General features: G+C 68.7%; 2 protein-coding genes across 3 annotated transcripts in view; one reads left to right on the top strand and one right to left on the bottom strand.

Moving 5' to 3' along the window:
* The window catches only part of CCDC12 (coiled-coil domain containing 12), a 16,694-nt gene extending 16,221 nt beyond the window's left edge, over positions 1-473 (bottom strand). For both annotated transcript variants that reach the window (XM_027704880.1, XM_027704881.1), the window contains exon 1: positions 323-473. In XM_027704880.1, coding sequence (XP_027560681.1) covers positions 323-448 — 126 coding nt within the window. In that variant the 5' untranslated portion in view covers positions 449-473. The remainder of the gene's footprint in view (positions 1-322) is intronic.
* A 528-nt stretch (positions 474-1,001) lies between these two features.
* NBEAL2 (neurobeachin like 2) overlaps positions 1,002-1,314 on the top strand; it is a 33,746-nt gene continuing 33,433 nt past the window's right edge. Inside the window, exon 1 of the mRNA XM_027704874.1 lies at positions 1,002-1,065. Coding sequence (XP_027560675.1) covers positions 1,015-1,065 — 51 coding nt within the window. The 5' untranslated portion in view covers positions 1,002-1,014. The remainder of the gene's footprint in view (positions 1,066-1,314) is intronic.

A 1,314-nucleotide genomic window follows, 5' to 3' on the forward strand; every position in this document is an offset into this window, starting at 1 on the left:
CCTTCTCTTCTCCAGGGGAACCCCCCCAGCTCTCCCAGCCTGGCTCCAGAGCAGAGGGGCTCCAGCCCTGGCAGCAGCTCCGGGGCCTCCTCTGGACTCATCCCAAGAGCTCCACATCCCTCCTGTGCTGAGCACCCCAGCCCTGGACGCAGCAATCCAGGCGGGATCTCGCAAGAGCGGAGCAGAGAGAGGGGAAGGAAAGAGAACTCCCGGCAAAGCAGAGCAGCTTCACCCTGCGCAGGGCCCACCCCAGCCCCTCTGTGCTCCCCCCAGGCCCCCTCCAGACCCTCCCACCGCCCTCCCACCGCCCAGACCGCCCGACCTGAAGCGTCCTCTGCCTCAGAGCCTTCAGCCTCTCCCGCCGCTTCAGCGCCTCCTCCTCCAGCCTCCCCAGCACCAGCCCCTCTCCCTGCTCGGGGGTCTCCGCGGCTCCACCGGGCGCCGCCATCTTGCCCCACGTGTCCCGCCTTCCGTACAGCGCGCGGCGCGCATGCGCGCCAGGCGCGGCCAGCCGAGCGCCGAGCGCGTCGCTGCGCTATCGAACGGGCGGGGAGGGAGCAATCGATGGATGGGGGGGGGCCCGGGGGGGGGGGGGGGCGAGTGAAAAACGATGAAATAAAGGTTTAAAATTTAAAAAAAAAGGGGTTAAAAGGCGAAAATAAGCCCGCGCTGCGTTTGTTCAGGGCGTCCCCCCGCGCGAGGCTGAGCTGCGTTAATTAGAGCGGTTAATTATCTGGGATGGGGAGGCGCAGGGGGGGGTTTATCTCCCCTCCCGCAGCCCCATTTTACCTTGGGCAGGTGAAAGAGGGAGGAGAAAGGAGGGATGGGGATGGGGAAAAGGGGTGGGGAAGGGGTGCCCCGGGCAGGTGGAGGGTGGGGATGGGGTGTGTGTGTGTTGGGGGGGGTGATATCCCCGCCCCCCCCCCCCCCCGGGGGGGGGCCCCGGCGCGGGGGGGGGGTTTAGGGGGGTTTTGGGGCGGAGCTGCGGCTCGTCCCGAGCCGTGCCGGCCCGGCATGGCTTCCCGGGAGCGCCTCTGCGAGCTCTGGATGCTTTACTTCGCCAAGGTGAGCTGGGCACCGCACCCCCATTCCCGGGGGGGCAGATGGGGAGGGGGGCACCCCTGGACCCTCATCCCTCCCCGCTGGCTGTGTCCCCCCCAAACCCGCCCCTACCCCCCTATTTGGGGGTGTTGCACACCCCCCCCCATCATCGCTGCATCCCGGGACCCCCCCTTTGTGCCCCCCGTCATCCCTCTTTCACCCCGCGGTGGCATCCCGGGGGGTCGCGGACCCCCCTCCGTGTATCCCCCCCTT

This window comes from Neopelma chrysocephalum, unplaced genomic scaffold, assembly GCF_003984885.1.
Source record: "Neopelma chrysocephalum unplaced genomic scaffold, ASM398488v2 Primary Assembly neopelma1_295, whole genome shotgun sequence".
NCBI classification, from domain to species: Eukaryota; Metazoa; Chordata; class Aves; order Passeriformes; family Pipridae; genus Neopelma; species Neopelma chrysocephalum.